Source organism: Sinocyclocheilus grahami, unplaced genomic scaffold, assembly GCF_001515645.1.
Source record: "Sinocyclocheilus grahami isolate Dianchi unplaced genomic scaffold, SAMN03320097.WGS_v1.1 scaffold412.1, whole genome shotgun sequence".
Lineage (NCBI taxonomy): Eukaryota > Metazoa > Chordata > Actinopteri > Cypriniformes > Cyprinidae > Sinocyclocheilus > Sinocyclocheilus grahami.
Window position 1 is genome coordinate 208,138 of NW_015505591.1, and position 16,336 is coordinate 224,473.

The following is a 16,336-nucleotide window of genomic DNA, read 5'->3' on the forward strand; positions in this document are numbered from 1 at the left end:
ACCATACTCTAGTGGTTTTTCATCTTCATGAGTCTTTCACAGAGCCGGTGCCGAGGAGGTGTGTGGTTGTTTTTCGCAGTCATTAGGACTACTGTTTTTAGATTTACTAAATATAGTAGGCAAATATTTTTTCAAAATGCACTGAAAATCTAAACTTGAGAAACAGAAATAAAAGTTTTACTAAGTTTTAATAAAATGATTTACAGTGATGCTGTTTGCTAGCTAGTATGCTGACCATCCAATCAAAGGAGGAGAAAATGCTGACGTTATCGTTAGCCAGCTAGATGGCCCTGGTGTTGCCAGCTCGAAATCTGACTGGTTAAAGCAATGGTTTCATTGCCATTGATTTAAGCTAACAGACGCCTGCACTGTTGATTCTGAAGGCCTTAAGGCAGATTTCTTTGACCCTGGCAACACGATTGCTGAAATCTGATTGGATAAAAGCTCTAATATAAACATACACAGCAGTGCAACCAAGAGAAAAGCTATGAAATGAAGAGAATAGACTATTGGAAATAATTTAATACACATTCATGGAAATATATTAAAACTAAATCAGTGATTCTAACAGTGTTTAAGCCAGCAGAGAAGACTTTGCTGGCCCTGACGGCCCACCACTGATATATGATATAGATATATATATATATATATATGGACCATTGGCTTGGTTTTCCAAGAAGGTTTTTTTTTTTTTACACTTTGCAAGTTCAGTTTGTTAACATAAACTTATTGATTATGTGTCATGAATTGACAGGGAATAATTTTCATTTAATTTCAATATTTTTAATATACACATTTAACATTTCAACATGAGTGTGTCATGAATTATTTAGTAAACAAATTCAGATAGATAGATCGATAGATAGAATTGTTTTTAACAAATTGAACATCATTGTAAAGTCATAATATTTTATATCCTTGCATGTGGACAGCGACTGATAGAAAAAAGACAAATGTAGAAAAGTTAATTCACAGTAGGCAGATCACGTGTTCACCAGCATCTTCCCTCCTATTGGTAGCTGCCACATCACATAAATACTCATTGCATAAAGTTAAACTTTGTTGCATCCCTGGACATTTCCACTTTCTACTGCCACCATTGACTTTGTCGCCAGAAACCGCTGTATGTGTTAACGTTCTTTTAGAGTCTACAAGCAATTGCTGGTTATTCACAAACAAGTAATTGTTTTTAACTGCTAGAGATACAAGTGAAATGTAGAACAAATTTTATACATCAGCCTGTGATATTGTATCTATGACATCAGTTGTACTGTTGCGGGTTTGTTCCAGGATGGTATTAAGCATGTTTGCAGTGATATGCTCAGCCACTTAGATCACCTTTCATCAGAAGTGCTCAGAATGAAGACAGTTACGCAGCTACATCTGTTTTAGCATGCACGACAGAACAGACTCTTAATTGAATGACTGTGGACTGAGGACGCTAAGCTAATTATACCCTAAGGGTAACGAGGCGTTTAAACCGGTCAGATCTTTACCAACAGGAACCCCAATTAGAGTGTCAGTTTTTTCACAACCCACATCCCTTATTCATTATTTTCATACTCAGAAGAGCTTGTCGTGTCTGACTGCTTCACATATTAACTTTCGTACACATTTTGCTTTCTTGCGTTTAGTTTTTCTGTGCTTCTAAAAAGTGATATTTCGGTGTCTTAACTGTATCTCTCTGATAAACTGCTGACTCTTTAACCTCTCTGTTTATATTTTCCAGTTTTTCCCTCTCGCTCTCTCTGTTTCTCTCTGTGTGCCCAGTGTCATTTAGAGGCAGACAATTGCACACAATTAGACTGGTAATAATAGAGTGGTAAGCAATTCTTCCCACACATAAAGGACATCGAAAGCACTTTCTGTTGTTGGTTTAGTTTTAAACGTCTGTGTTTTCCTCCATTTATGCACTAATATCTTTTTTCTTTCCACCAAGAATACAAAATGTAAGAATTTACCATCTTTAAATCTCCTTCAGGCTTGTAACAATCTTCCCACAGATTCTTCGCTGTGTCTGTAATGAGGGTTCATGATCAGTCATGTTGGCTCACAGCAGGTCTGGAGGCCAAGACCCAGCTGTGAGCTGTGGTCTAAATCCTCCACAGGGAAAATTGTCATTGTCTGAACACAAAACCAGTATTTTTTTTCTCATTCAAGGACACAGTATATTTGTATTAGTGGTGTTTGCTAATGTGCATACATCAGTGCTACTATTGTATCCAAGCATTTTTGGAACATTAACAGTGGGCTCTTTTGATTAAAAAAGTAATTTGCTTAGAACCGCCTTAGCAGCTGCATAGCAATGTCATGAAAACCAGTCAAAACACTTAAGCAATTTGGCAGTGAATTTATTTTATACTGATGTCTGGGGAAGCACAGCTAATTATTAAAAAAAGAATTGTGTCATCATTGTTCTTGTCCTTGAGTCCCGGCCACGGTTAGTTTTTGAGAAATAAATAATTCAATAATTATTCCACAGAAAGCAGCCTTTGGTGTCACGAATAATAAACCACGAATTGCCCCTCCTGTAGGTTACTGCAGGTTTTCAAAGTATATGACTCATTTCAAAGCCATTTTAAATGAGTTGTGTCATTTTTAAGAGTGACACTGCGTGACTGTGTTCATTCAGTATGAGAGTCATTCTCAATGAATGTTCGGTGACATGCATCAAGTTGAATTATCAGATCAAGGAGTTATTTGAACTAGCTTTTAAAAGTGCCTACATAATCTGGCATTTCTTTAGCAGCAAGTGCACACTAGTTAAGTTACACATATATCCATCATGAATACATTTGATTGACTTTCCTGCTTAAACTGTAGTTCAGTCGTTCTGCGATTCCAAGAATCGCTGGCACGCGAATGGAAACACTTCAGACGCCATATGCACGCACAGCTGCTTCAAGAAAAAGAAATAACCACTAAAACGTGTAGCGCTCACAAAACCAGCAAGTGCAGAGAACACCATCTGAATCGCTGTGTAATTTAAAGGATGTTCTGGAGCGTCCCTGTCTCATCTTTGTTCGCTCAGGGAAACGAGCGGCTGTCGGATTGATCCTTCTCCCTGCGGCGTAATGGAAATTGCATAACAATATCACATCTCATTTTAGTACAGCTGCCGCTTCTGAGAGAAGCTTTTGGAAACTCGGGTGCCTCTGAATTAGAGGCTCATGCTCGGGCCCACCTGCTTGCTCTGGAGGCTTTTGAGAACATTCTTTCTCCTGAAGTTGCCAAGGTACTTTAGTTTGAAGTGTTCAGCTCCAACTATTGTAGAGACCATAAACCTTTATTTACAGTGGCCCAGTAGTGCACAACACAACGGAAACAAGCCGCAACACTACAAAATTAGCACAACACAACGGAAACAAGTCGAAATGCAACGGAAACAAGTCGCAACGCAATGGAAACAAGTCGCAACACAACGAAATCAGCGCAACACAACTGAAACAAGCCAAGCCACAACACAATGAAATTAGCGCAACACAACTGAAACAAGCCGCAACACAACAAGATTAGCACAACACAACAAACAAGCTACAACACAAAAAATTAGCACAACACATTGGAAACAATCCGCAACATAATGAAAACAAGCTGCAACTCAAATGCAAACTATCACAACACAATGGAAACAAGCCACAACACAATGAAATTAGCGCACCACAACAGAAACAAGCTGCAACACAACAAGATTAGCACAACACAACGGAAACAAGCTGCAACACAGCAAAATTAGCACAACACAACGGAAACAAGCTGCAACACAGCAAAATTAGCACAACAAACAAGCCGCAACACAACAAAATTAGCACAACACAACGGAAACAAGCCGCAACACAACGAAATTAGCGCAACACAACAGAAACAAGCCGCAACACAACAAGATTAGCACAACACCACAAACAAGCTACAACACAAAAAAATTAGCACAACACATTGGAAACAATCCGCAACATAATGAAAACAAGCTGCAACTCAAATGCAAACTATCACAACACAATGGAAACAAGCCACAACACAATGAAATTAGCGCACCACAACAGAAACAAGCTGAAACACAACAAGATTAGCACAACACAACAAACAAGCTGCAACACAGCAAAATTAGCACAACACAACGGAAACAAGCTGCAACACAGCAAAATTAGCACAACAAACAAGCCGCAACACATCAAAATTAGCACAACACAACAGAAAAAATCCGCAACACAATAAAAACAAGCTGCAACACAACGAAATTAGCACAGCACAACAAAATTAGTCCTGTGCGTTGTGTTGTGCACTACTGGGCCACCGTATTTATTCTATTTCCTGTCAGGATTACAAAATTAGACATTACGACCTACAAGGATACCCAAGGAGATCCAGGGCACGGTCGCTGCACTTGGCTGGAAAAAATCCTTCATGTTAAAAAGTGAACTCCAATATAATTCAGTTGATTTGAACTCCTTTATGCCCCACAAGGGTGACACACCATGAAATTAAAGACTGCCCTTAAAAAAAAAAAATTAATTGGCTATATTTCACAGAATGTGCCGTTACGCGCCGTTAGTCCAATCAGGTTCTAATGATTTCTTCAAAGACACATGAGCGTCGATCAAATATAAAAGCTGTCATTATCTGGCATCACCGTCTACTTGCTCCAAATCCCTTTATTTCATCAGTGCTAAACTTGCAGATAGTTGCATTGCATGCATGTTACTGCTTGACATTGATGTGTTGGAACCTTTGATTAATTATTGATCTGAGATTTGAAGTCGAAAGAAAATGGGGGCGTTGTCTCCTGTTATTTTTTTCTCTCCAGTAGCAGAACATTGCCATAATAACAACTCCACATCTATTTTTGATGTGTTCAGTGCTGCTGTTTAGTCTCACCTTAATTGTAAGACTGTTCTGACATTTTTTTTGATTTATCGTCTTTCAAAAATCAATTTTTTGCCAATGCATTTTTTTTAAAGTGCTGCTGTAGGTTTAAACACGCTGCTTAACATACAAATAGCTATTGACCAGAAAAGTTTCCATGCCATCTACGGTTTTGGGTCGTGTTGTTTTTGTTGCTCTTTTGGGGATTTTTATGAATTTATTTATTTTCTACCCTTATATGTGCTTCAGTATATCTACAGTACCAAGGAGACTAGTCAGCCAGCAGTGCTGTTCAATAGAGATAAAGCTAATGGATAGTCCTAACAGTGCAATTTACTTCTGAAGTTCTCTGTCCTTTTCATTTAGGAGTCCTGAAATTGATGCTTTTATTCTGGGCCGCTGTGCCACTATGGTGCTCCACCTCATTTGTGTTAATGATTGAGTTGATAACATGGAATCAGTTGGTGCAAGTGCATTTCGAGTTAGTCCACCTTGACCCTCTCATCATGTGTTATCCAGAGCTAACACTTTTTCCCATCCCCCTGCCCTTGTATTTAAAGATTCATGCTAGAAAGGGTGTTCAAATGAAATATTGATGTTTGACCCATCTACTGACCTGAACATCTAGGTCATCTAACTTGGAGATAATGGGTTAAATTGCTTTATTTATTCATTGTTATTCTCCAATTTGTCCCAAGTAGAGATAGTAGGCTTTTGGCTTTTCTTAATAAGTTCATTTTTGATTCTGTATTAAATGATGTAGTGCGTCATTACATACAAAAATAACCACACCAAAAAGTGACCAGATTTTATATGGTTTATAAATATAAGGGTCTTGAGAGAAGAGAAGTCTTAAAAACGGAACAAGATTTTACCATCGGGTAATGGAAAACCTATAAATATATATTCATATGTATTTACATTTATTTATACATCAAATATGATGTCTTTTCTAAGACTTAAAAATATAAAGTATTTTACTGTATTATAATTTAGAAATATAGAAAGTACTATTATAATCAAATATATTGTATTATATTATATGGTATATTATATTATATTACATAAAAAGGTATAGTTTATATTTATTATTATGTTTAATATTTAAAAAATATCATCAATATGTATTAAAAAGGATATGTCTTTTCTACGACTTTGTAAAAATGTTTTTTTATTATAATTATAATGTCTAGAATAATTATTTCTAGAATTTTTGAAATTATAATAAATATATTTTTATATTTGATATATCTAAAAGATATCATTTATATTTACATATTGTATTTCCTATAGAACATGTCACTAACGTCAAATAAGATAGGTCTTTTATATTATAATATAATAATTTCTGAAATAATTATCATTTTAAGAATTGTATATATTTTTATATATTTTATATGTTGTTATAATTTCTAGAATAATTCTAATTTCTAAGATTTTAGATATATTAAACACTAAAATATTTAATTAGTTAAAAATTGTAAGTGCATGCTGTAAAAGGATTTTTTTATGTCTTCATGCACTAAACTCAAACAGCTGGAAATGTCATGGAAATTCATGGTCAAAAAGAGCAGCAACCCTGTACCATGTGGCCCGTGCATGTGTGTGCTGGACAGCGTTTGGTCCAGAGGTGGGACACATCAGGAGCTCATAAACCAGCCCAAAATAGCTGCGTGTCAGATGACCTCTTAACATTTGCTACTGTGGCGGAGTCTCAGTGAGGTATTTTAAACTGCAGGCTAGAGCTACACGATAATGTCCAGCCCTGTGGAGAAGGATCAAAACCAATGATCACTGTGTCACGCTCAAAATTGGAAGCTGATGATTTGCTATGCATCCTTCTTTCTCTCTCCCTCACTCAAAATCTAGTCTCACAAAATCATACTTGAGATTTTCAGCATAAAGTCTGGTCCAGTTTCCATGTATTCTGACCGAAAACTACCCACTTAGACAGGATGAGGCTGAATAACATATAACCCAACCAACCTTGCTTTGTTTTTAGTTGCAATTTTGGGACAGATAAATCTGAAATGGATTATACTAGAATAATAGGCTGTACAAAAATATTTTTTAGGAGTGCAAGAGCATAGCGCTGAAACCCCATTGTAATTGTTAGAATACCCAAGGATCAGCATTCTCCAGCTAAAACTGACCAAACCATAAGTCATAGAGACTTGAAATTTTGAGGGATAGTAGTACTCACACCGTCTACAACGTCACCCAAGGCTCGCCCCAATCAGCCTGACAGGGGCGCTACAGCGATCAAAAGTACGAAATTACTCATAACTCCTAAACCGTTAGTCACAGGCTCAAGTTCGTTGGAATTCTTGGCTCTTGACCGACAAAACACATGCCTCGGATTCGATCATGAAATTTTGGGGTATTTCAAACTTTTTAAAAACCTGCTTTTGCGAGCTAATCCTAGGTTTTTTTGCCCAATCGGAACCAAACTAGTGCAGAAAGATTCTCTGGAGAGTGAATTAGAAGTAGAATTTTCGACTCACCGTCGCGACGAGATACCAAAACGTTCGTAAGGGGCGGAACCCCTTTTACTAAAACGCCTATAACTCTTGAATGGAAAGAGATGTATAAGAGCTCAATCTAAGGTCACAGTAAAAAAAAAAACTGTGGTTGACCACTTGGTGGTACTATAACGAAAAAAACATAAAAACGGCTATAACTACGCATTAGTTAGTCCGATCGACTCAAAAATTGGTATGCAGTGTCTTTGTCCAAAGTGCAGCAAGTGTCGAGGACAATTGTGTATCTCAAAAAAATGGCCGCCATCGGTCAATTAATTTTGAGTGTCTATTAGACAAGGTTAATGGAGGCCGATCTGAACGAAACTCGGTGGGCATGTTCGACTCATAGGACTAAAGGTCTGTCAGAATTTAAGAATTTGGCCACTAGTTGACGCTCATGAGCTTAACGCCTCTGTAATCATGTAATTCAAGTTTCAAGTTTATTTGTATAGCGCTTCTCACGATGCACAGCAGCTTTACAGAAAATTAAAGTTTCTACATTATATTTAGGAGTAGCGAGGTGATGTCCATATGGCAGAAATGTACAGTAAAAATCATGCAGTTAGTTAATGACATGTAATCTAGTAACAGCAATGATTATGTTGCGATCAAACTTATTGCAAAATTTGTACATCCACACAATATTCATATCATTGCTGCTTGCAGCTATATTTAAAAATGATTTTAAGTTGCTTTGCAGTCAGACAATCTAATTGAGCGTTTTTTAGTTTTCTGTGAGATATGCATCAGGCGGTCAGTGAAGGAAATGTGGGTGGGCCGTGGGTGGCCCATCTGAGGCTGATATTACTCAAACATATTTGAACTAGTCTGGGTATTGCATCATTAGCAGATGAAATATCATGTCAGTCAGTGAAGTGCTTAGTAGTATGGGCATCAATTATTTCATTCAGATGTCAGATGGCCCTATTGGTGTGCTACAACAGATCAATATGTGCAATGATACAATCACATGAAACCACAAACGAGTACCTTCTTTTCTCCTGCTCATTTCTCTCCAGTACTCATTATAGCAGCATGTTGTGCTAGTTTAAGCTTCATAGCGAATTTAATTAAGTGTGATGACGCACATTTTGAAGATCAATCCTGTGAATGATTTTAGCTGGTCTTGTTACCCAGTGGCGTGTCTGGAAAAGAAAAGCAGACCCGTCGCAAATGGTAAGTTGTGGGTTTTTTGTTGTCATTTTTTCCCCTGATTACCATGACAACAGCATGCTGTTTTTGGCACACAAATTTCCCTCATTCATCTGTTTGCCTTGCCTGCAGAGCCAAGACATTGTCAGCATCAAAATAACTTCTCTTTGTCAAATATTTGTGTGGAAAAGCCTCTCTAGTCTCATGTGTGGCCCGTGTTTGTCGTCGCTGAGAGACTGTCACAAGCTAATAAGAATTCTTACTCTTCCATGAGCAAGTGTTGAAACTATTTGAGTTTAACAAGCTGGAAATAACTATGCCACATCAAATGCCTTCAAGAGTTTCTTAAAATCACATTTGATTAGAGCCAGACTAATATACAGCTTTTATTGTAAACCGATTTGAATGGCCTAAATTGAAGCTTAAGTTGAAATAGAACACCGTGTCAGGGCTGCCTTTGTTGGCAAATTGCAAATCTTTCCGTCTTTGTCATTGTCAGTCTCCCTCTCTTCAGTCACCTTTTAAAAGGTAAAAGTTTGGTGTGTTTTTTTAACATTGTGATATCAATTGGCCTATAAATACTATTCTAGTTGCATGTATGAGCATTAATATACTGTTTTGTTAGCTGCAAACAATAAATTATGCTCTCTTTGTCACTCAAATGCCAACCATGAAATAATGGTTCTGAGGTAAGAAACATGACTTCTTGTGACCTGTCAAATGTTTTTATTTTTTTATTTATTTTGATGGCCATTTTCTGCCAATGTTGGTGTCATTGTGTGTGGGTTTTTTGTTGTTGTTGTTGTTGTTGTTTTTTTTGCATGAACTTGTCTATTGTTCAACATTTGATGTATAAAATTTTGACCATCATTTGATTTATTTTGTTTGTTTTTAATCCAAATGAGTATCCGGTTTGCATGTATTTTAGAAGGTTATGATGCTTAAACCCACTTGTAGCATTTAGAATGATTTATTATTATGAATTTATTGGTTACACTTTACAATGAGGTTCCATTTGTTTACTATATCTAATGCATTAACTAACAATGAGCAATACATTTGTTGCAGTATTAATATTTGTTAACATTAGTTAATAAAAAATACACTTGTTCATTGTTAGTCCATGTTAGCTCAGGTCTGTTAATAGATACTTTTCATTTTAATAATGAATAAATAAATGTTGGAATCAACATTAACTAAGATTAATAAATGCTTTAGAAGTATTTTTCATTGTTAGTTTGTTAACTAATGGAACTAACTTATTGTAAAGTGTTACCAATGTATTTATATAAAATAGTTCATCAGTTATCAGCCAAAACATGAAAATGCATCCCTACATTTAATCTTACAGATCTTAGAAAACATAAAGCATAACAATATTGAGTTTGTTGAACAATTTGGTTAAATAAACTCTTCAGTTTTCGGTTTTAAACAGTCCTGCATTTAAGTCTGTACAAAAGCTTCTGAAGTCTCAGCTCACCTTTAAATGTTAATGTGGTATGAATGTTTTCATTAAAAGTTCCCCAGTGCCTCCCTTTGTCTGAAAACCTTTTTGTTATTTTGTTCCTTAGTGGACCAAAGCATGTTTGAGAACTGGAACGCTGCGGAGCAGCCGAAGCTGAGCTTTCGTCAGGCCGGCAGCAGCACCTCCACAGACACATCTGCAGGATCAAAGACAGGAGGCAGCCAGCACCTAAAAAACGCCCTGAACTTGGGCAAAGCCATGGGAGCCAAGGTAAATGACCTGCTCCGCCGAAAAGATCCCAGCAGCCTCGGAGACATCGGAGTCACAGAGGTGAATAAGAACGTGGAGCCAGTGTGGTCCAGCCTGGCTGAGATGGGCCACAGTACAGCAAGAAACAGGTAAAGATTTCACTCTCACAGCTGCAAACACCAATGACCTCAATATGGTCATTATATTCAATTGGCTTCCCGCTTAGAATAAAATTGCTAGGAAGTTGTCAGCCGTGGTTCTTGCTCTTGACATTTAAGGCCCGTAGTGCCTCTACAGAGACAGATTCAGGGCTGGACTCATGTCCAAATCCAATACCCCCTCTTCACTGTCCTGTCTAATAAATGTCAAATAAACAATGAAGTCAACACAATATTCCTCTAAACGTGGGGTGATTTTTGATCTGGTTCCAGTGCACTTTCACTAATGCTGAATGAATGTATTTCATCCAAAGAAAAAAAAATATTATTATATAATATTATTATAATTTAAAAGAATTGTTCTCTATTTAAATATATTTAATATTTATATTTTATTTATTTCTGTAATGGCTCTTTACATGATCCTTCAGGAAGTTTGGGGGGGTTAGTTTTAGTTTTTTTGGTTAATGAAATTAATACTTTTATTCAGCAAGGATGCATAAATTGATAAAAAGTGACCGTAACGATATTTATGTTACAAGATTTCTATTTCAAATTATTCATCAAAGAATACCATAAAAGTATCACTGTTTCCACAAAACTATTAAGCAGCACAACTGTTTTCAGCATTGATAATAAAAATAAATGTTTTGTGAGCACCAAATCAGCGTATTAGATGATTTCTGAAGGATTATGTGCTGCTGAAGACTAATTGCTGCTGAAAATTCATCTTTGCCATCTTTTGCCATAAATATTAACATTTAATATTTCAATAGAAAACTGTTTTTCCATTGTAATGTTATTTTTCAGTAATAATCCTTTGTAGAATCATGTAGAACATTTTAATAATATTTTACAATATTACTGTTTTTATTGCATTTTTAATCAAACAAATGCTGACTTGCTGAGCATTAGAGACTTAATTATTCCAAGATACATCATGGTACTTGATCAATTCATTCAGCCCTTATAGACCGTCATTATCAGCAGCCTTATCAGCAAATTATCGGCATCTGCCATCATTATCAGCAGCCTTCAAGAGAATGCACATGTGTCTGTTTATGTGAGTCCATGTGCATGTGTTGCATCAGGCAAACTTTGACTTTAATCGGCTGGATTCTTACCAGTTGTGTAACATCTAGTATATGCATTCCTTCTAACTTTTTTATTATACCTGTTCATACATTTTATAGGAATAATGCCTTTACTGTACGTTTATAATTATAAAGCTTGCTAAGACAATTATTGAAAGACTTAATACTTGGGAGTTAGTGCTACAAAGACAAACGTTAAGTAGTGAACTTGTTACCCAGTCTTCACAATTTGTGGAAAAACACCTCAAATTCAGGGGCCTGATGAGGAGAGATTTATATATATATATATATATATATATATATATATATATATATATATATATATATATATAGACTTTCTGGCTTTCATCAACATTCTTATCTTCAGCAAGTGCAAATTCCACTGTCATAAAATGATAAATGATGCATTTACAAGAAACCAACTTCTTATCATTTCTAGTTAGGCTATTATTGCTCAGATATGTGGCATTATTGAGGGAATTGTGTTGTCATCATGGGATATTTATGGAAAGTTCACTACAGGAATGTGTCACTAAAGGACTGTGAGCATCTCATGTGACTTGAGACGGCAATGACACCATTGCATTTACTATTCTTGTCCACTGACCTTTTTCAACATGTTTTATATTTTACACTTCTGTTCAAAATTTTAGGTTTTTGAAAGAAGTCTCTTATTCTCACCAAGGCTGTATTTATTTGATAAAAATACAGTAAAAAGAGTAATGTTGTGACATTTTAATACAATTTAAAATAACTTTTAATATATTTTATTCCTTTAATGGCAGATGGTAAATTTTTCAGCCATTACATCAATTTTCAGTGTCACATGATCCTTCAGAAATCAGTCTGGTCAAGAAATATTTCTTGCTATTGTCAGTAAAAAAAAAATGCTATTTCGTGTAAGTCTTTACTGTCACATAATTGCTCAATTAAAATGCATTATTGCTGAATAAAAAATAAACCTTCCTAAAAAAAAAATGCTGCTGCATTCCCACATGTATTAATAAATGTGTGATAGAATGTAAAATTAATTAATAAATACATTTATTTATTTATTTATTTTACATTTTTAGTTTGTCACAATTTTTGCTTTCTTTTTCTAAGATTTTAATACTTTTTCTTTAAAAGGGTCATAAAACATTTTCAAACAAAATAATTCTAAGTGTACTGTACTTTCACAATCCAAAGTTCAATCAAATTCAATCCACTTTTCTCCATTGGAAATATGGCAAAGCTAATGAGTTGTCCAGCTGGGTTTTTTTTTTTATCTTTTTTTTTATCCTGCCCAAAAATGATCCTCTGAATCCAACAGAAAGTCCGTTCTGCTGTTTACTTTCCCTCTAGGCTCAATCGATGCTTTAAAATGTACCTTTAATAAGATTTATTCAAATGAAGTGTGATCTTGTATTACAGAGAGAAATATCTGGAATATCAGTTGATGGTAGTCTTTTGAAATCTTTACTTTTTAAAAGTACAAATTTGGACCACCGTGTGGGAGAATAAAGAAATTCAGGCCACATATTTGCTCTGATCTTTTGTGGTCATTCTATCTTGCGTGATCACATTGTGTCTTTGCTTTTTCTTTCTCTCACAGTCACATCTCCCTGGATTCCTTCCCTCGGCTAGATCCCCCACCTCCCACCGGCAAAAAGCGTCTCCCACGGGCCCTGAAGACCACCCAGGACATGATGATATCCTCTGACCCCGTGGTAGCCTCCCCAGAATCCTCCTTCGTCTCCTCACCTGACAAGATCTCCAAAGATAAAGCAGAGCTTCAGCCTCATCCGAGGCCTGAAGAGTCCAGCCTTGAGAAACCTTCAGAACCCGGCGACCGTGTCGACAGCCAGATGGAGAAGACGCCCGGTTTAGAACTAAAAAACGAGCCCACAGCTGTGGTGATGAATGAGAAAGATTCTGAGGATGTCGATCAGTCACAGCTGCTGCTCTCTGTCCCAGATCTCATTCACAAAGACAATCTGGACCCAAAGAAACTGGCCAGCTCAGAAACTAGAATGGCTTCCACCCCGTGTCCAGGGAAAGGGGGCTGCCGCATCAGCGTCACTGAGGGGGAATTGTTGGGGAATGGCACAGCGGATTACCGGACCCTCAGCTTGGAGAACGAAGAATCCCACCCTGACCTGCTGTCATTTGAATAACAGGCCTGAGACCCTTAAGATCATTGATTCTCCAGGCTTCCACGATGACAAAAAGTCATTTAAACTGCTTTCATTCTACATTTCATATTTTGCCTTTAAGTACCACTGATTGTACTTAGTTATTTCGTAGATATAATTATTCAAATGATAAAAATCACACTAGTTTTTTTTTTTTTATCGTAGCACTATAATCAATTTAAAAGATTGTATTTTAAAGTATTTGTGGACCTGTATTCAAAAAACCACGATGAATCAATTAACAGAAACCAAAGTATGTACTACACTGCAATAAAGAGTTTTTAATTAGTATTTCTTGGCTTTTTTCCAGTCAAATATTCCAGTAGACCTTCCAGATAAATTTACTTGAAACAACACTACTGCATAAGATATCAAGACTTGTTCTAATTATATCATAAATATTAATGAATTTTGTATTTCTTACTTCATTGGAAGATTCACTCGTTTTAACTATAAAAAAGACTAATAAAAAGATTTCGGATTCATATAAATGCTGTTCTTATGAACTTCAAATCAAAGAATCTGAAACAAATGTATTCAGAATCAGCATATTAGAATGATTTCTGAAGGCTCATGTGACACTGAAGACTGGAGTAATGATGCTGAAAAATCAGCTTTGCCATCCTAGGAATAAATTACATTTTAAAATATATTAAAATAGAAAAGAGTCATTTTAAATTGTAATAATATTTCACAGTATTACAGTTGTTGCTGTATTTGATCAATTAAATGCAGCATCGGTGAGCATAAGAGGCTTCTTTAAAAAAAAAAAATTTTTTTAAACCTTTAAGAAAATCTTACAGACCCCAAATTTATATTATTAAAAACAAGTCTTCTTTATGCAGTTTTAAATTTTATATGTAAAGAGTATGTGCATGTGTTTTGTTTGAAGTATTTTTAGACTATTTTACTGGAGAATTAGACAAAAATACTCATTAAGAACAGAATTTTTGCAGCGTTACTGTTATACCTCCAAAGCTGTCTTTGCAGTTTCATAAGTGGGCAGCATTTCATGTCTTGTATATGTGTTTTTTGTTTGTTTCATATCAATTCTACATCCATGGCTAGCTGACCACATCTCTGAGCTTGTGCTCAGTGTCATATTTATTGGCAGTATGAGCTTTGGGTCAGTCTATAAAGCGTTATGCACCTAACGGCAGCAGTATGTGCTGCTTCCATGTTGTTTTTGACACTATGTGACTTCTAGATCAGCTTTCACAGTCTCATGGAGAAAGTCTAGGAATCCTACCTTTTTGTAAGCAGTGTCATAGTGATAATAGTCAAGGTGATGATGGCTGGAGGAATGTCCGTAATGAGGCTCAGTCAACTTGAAGGTATGCAGAAGGGTTCTGAAATTCCCTGGAATGCTATAACTCGACACTAATCTCGATTCTCGTCCTCCTGTTTGTGTAGACGGCCTGGCTCCCATGACATTCTCTCAGGCCTGTTCTTTATCCCACACAGTGGCTCATCTGGAGAGATTTTGGGCTATTCTGATGCTAACAATGCAGCTATTTACGCTCCCGTTATTTAAAGAGATATACTGTCATTCTGTATATTGTTGTACTGAGATGTTGATGGTAAGTCGGTGCTGGGATGAAATAGCTGATATGCATTAAGGAAAGATGACTTAAAAGTTTTGAGTTGTCATGTATGTATTGGCAAAATAGCATTAATTAATATCTATATGAGCTTCCGTACCACGTTTAGATTACACTACCGTTGTGATACCAATTGTGCAATGATGCATAATAATCCATAATAGTGTGAACACTACAATTAGAACTGAGAGTAAAGCAAATTCATGCAGATACGTTTGCAGTTGATGAATTAATATGGACCACTGATACTGTGTTACTGGACCGTCAGATATGAAGTGTTTTATGAAATGACTGTGTATATGTGCTGGTGAGACTACAGCTGAATGAATGAAAGAAAAGCATATTTATCTTATTGTTTAGCTTTTTTTAGACACTGTTTAGAGTTGAGAAGATGCTTAGTGGGAACTTAAAGGAATAGTTGACCTAAAAATTAAAATTGGATGAAATTCCACTCATCCTCAGGCCATTCAGGATGTAAATGGGTTTCATCATAACAGTCCAAAGAGCTGATTAAAAAGTGGTTTGGACTGTTTTGGCTTGTAAACAGTGCTTGATCTGTGCATATTTCTCCCTTGATTCAGACCAGGCAACTTTTTTACTGGAGCAAGCAATAATATATAGATAGAGTACTCTATTAGGTGGGATCCTCTGTTTACTTCACAAAAAATGTTCATTGATGGACTGAAGTTGTGTGGATTATTGTGGTGTTTTTATCAGCTGTGTGGACTCTTATTCAGACAGCCCCCATTCACTGCAGATGATCCATTGGTGAGCAAGTGACAAATTTCTTTAAATCTGTTTCAATTAAGAAGCATACTCATCTTCATCTTAGATGGCCTGAGGGTGAGTAAATTTTCAGCCAATTTTCATTTTTGGGTGAGCTATTCCTTTAACATAACTGGAATGTTTTTTGTTTTTTTTCTGTGTGATGATTCATGTATATTAATTTCAATCAAAGTGGTCCCATCATAGTCACAGTTTGTTTGAATGAAGAAAAAAAATGTTGAAGGAAAAACGCATGTATATGAAGGTTTTATGAGTGCACTGAAATGTATTTT

At 36.0% G+C, this 16,336-nt stretch overlaps 1 protein-coding gene across 1 annotated transcript in view; it reads left to right on the plus strand.

Annotated features, from left to right (window-relative positions):
• Window positions 1–13,899, plus strand: part of nos1apa (nitric oxide synthase 1 (neuronal) adaptor protein a) — a 119,098-nt gene extending 105,199 nt beyond the window's left edge. The window contains exons 11-12 of the mRNA XM_016232512.1: window positions 10,109–10,400; window positions 13,098–13,899. Of these exons, the coding sequence (XP_016087998.1) occupies window positions 10,109–10,400; window positions 13,098–13,659 (854 nt within the window). The 3' untranslated portion in view covers window positions 13,660–13,899. The remainder of the gene's footprint in view (window positions 1–10,108; window positions 10,401–13,097) is intronic.
• Window positions 13,900–16,336: the final 2,437 nt, after the last annotated feature.